The 2,500-nt window shown below is 31.6% G+C and overlaps 1 protein-coding gene across 5 annotated transcripts in view; it reads left to right on the forward strand.

The window, feature by feature from the left end:
- Rme-8 (receptor mediated endocytosis 8) overlaps positions 1-2,500 on the forward strand; it is a 69,100-nt gene that overhangs the window by 38,059 nt on the left and 28,541 nt on the right. For all 5 annotated transcript variants that reach the window (XM_027350917.2, XM_070137853.1, XM_070137854.1 and 2 more), the window contains 2 exons: positions 1-37; positions 152-343. The exon at positions 1-37 is cut by the window's left edge and continues 148 nt beyond it. In XM_027350917.2, coding sequence (XP_027206718.2) covers positions 1-37; positions 152-343 — 229 coding nt within the window. The remainder of the gene's footprint in view (positions 38-151; positions 344-2,500) is intronic.

The following is a 2,500-nucleotide window of genomic DNA, read 5'->3' on the forward strand; positions in this document are numbered from 1 at the left end:
GAATGCAGAGGAGCTGAGAAGAGAAAGGGGGTTAGAGGTAGTGTATGATTTCTTTCTTTCATTTTGCAGTATGGTTATTTTGAAGACAGTAATGGATGATTTTCATGTTTTTCAATAATTACAAAGATCTATATTTTCTTTTGTGTTCTAGGTGCTTCAAGGTGCATACAACCGCTGTGTAAATGTGCTAAATGCTAGCAGCAAACCTGGTGATGTTGCAGTACAAGTTTGTATCAATATTGCACGTTGTTATACAGCTGCCGCATCTTTCCCCATGTGTCGTGAGAAGCTCATCGAAATGTCTCACTTTATCAAGGACCTATGCCACACACTCTATTTCAAGGTATGTAGGCTATGGTATACAGAACTTGGAGATCATGTACATGTGTGAAATAGTTATATATAAGATAGATGTTTGTTGCCTTGTTGGAAGAGTTTAAGGCAAAGAGATATGGTTTCTTTTGACCTATGAGAGTGTTGAATTGTAGTACAGGTTTTTATGCATTTGTTGTTGATTTTTGTGAACACTTCAGGAATTTTACATATATAGATAGTTTGTTCATGTAAGTTTCATTTGAGGTCAGTTGCTCTTCACATTTGTAACTTCTCTTATACACAATGATTATTATTTTGGCCTCAGCTTTGTATTTTGGGACAAAAAAGTAAAATTGGATTTTTTAAGTATTCCATAAGTAAAGAGCTATACATTGTTCTTCACAGTAACCCTAAGTGAAAAACAGTTGAGAAATAAGTTATTTGCATGAATCAGAGAGCATTGCAAAAGTTGTAAAGGTAGCTATTTTCCTTTACATTTATCTGTCACTAAGCCTGCTTTTTTAGCTTCAGCTATTGTGCAAGATATTTCTCAAAGGTGATATCATAGTCAATAGCACTTTGAAAGGCTTCAATAAACTAGACTTAAATATTGGATAATACTGTCAATCAGTAAATTATGATATTTATAAACTATCCCATAAGCAGTGAGGCTTGTCATCAAGGAGTCAGTTAGTAGACCTAGTGACCTTGCCTGATTTTACCTTTCCTTGGGTTTTTAGATAAATTGTTTCCATTATGAATGCTATCAATGTCATTGCTGTTATTAACATTCTGGACATTATAATTATAATGTTATCAACATTATTAATAGCAATATAAGCAAGGACAAAACATCTGAAAATCAAGGAAAAGGGTCAACAGGTGAGATAGGCAGTATTAGTAATTGTGTCGTTGATAACTAAACACTTGTAAAGTCATCTATGTGTAAAGTCAATTAATAAAATAAACTCACCCTGGCAGTAGTGAATTAATATAAATGCTATATTAAGAACAGGAAAGATAAGTTTTTCATGATCTCTTTGAAATTCTAATAGAAAGTGATAAAGAATTAGGAAATGTAGTATCATGAAATTTAACATGTCCAGTTTTAGAATAGGCTCAGATTAGAAAAAGAGTCTATGCAACCCATCTATAAGTACTGTTCTTCACTGTGATAGGTTTATAGGTTTCTTTGATTGATGTTAATGGGGCGCTTAATGCTGGCTCATGGGTAGAGGATTAAAAAAGAAGTTATTGTTATGACAGATTGATCAGAGAGAGATATACAGTCTTTTATGAATTAGTAATAGAAAAATATTATCTTTTAAGAGCTTAATCATATTATTTAGTAGATGTTTGAAAATGAATTCAGTTCAAATTTAAATTATGATGAAGCCTGAAAAGTCTGCAAAAATTTTGCCATTCTTGTATTACTCAAACTTTGGTAGAAAGTTTTCAGATATTCTGTGTTCACTTTGGCTGTGATGCATGTAATTAGCTTTATAAGTTGATTTATTTACTGTCATTTGCAAATGCTATGTCAGTGAATAGTTTAATCGCAGCAAAGTAGTAGGCATAAGTAGGGAAAATTTTGTTTATATAGTGGATTTGCCTATTCAAGGTTTGAGTGAGGGATATATAGTTCAGTGTATAATGATCCAACTTTTTATAGACAATATACTTCACTAGAAGTTTAGGACTGTTAAGAAAAAAAGTCATACAAGTGAAAATTATATAACTTATGGTCAAATACTGCAGATAATGTTCTATATACCGGATTTGTGTAGTTGTACAGATATTATTTTATGTACCAGTGTTGTTGAAGGTATTTAGGTATAGCTCACAGCATATGGTAAATATGAGTAGAGAAAATATAGATATTGTAATGGATGGTAAGTATAAGTTGCATTAGTTCTACAGAATACCTTATTATATTGTATATAATAGAACTACATACATAGAGTGATATAGACATGTATGCTCATGTGTGCAGTTGCTTCAAGGAGTTCTTATACTTTCCCTGTGACAGCTCATTTTATCCATAGCAGTTTTATGGTAATGATAAAAATTACTTCTGAATAAATTTTCTTTAATTTAGTGACAGATTTGATTATATGGCATATCTTAAGTACATTTTTTTCCTTGCTGTCATATTACTTCTTTTACATGCTTTCAATTTGCTAAT

Source organism: Penaeus vannamei, chromosome 23, assembly GCF_042767895.1.
Source record: "Penaeus vannamei isolate JL-2024 chromosome 23, ASM4276789v1, whole genome shotgun sequence".
Taxonomy (NCBI): Eukaryota; Metazoa; Arthropoda; class Malacostraca; order Decapoda; family Penaeidae; genus Penaeus; species Penaeus vannamei.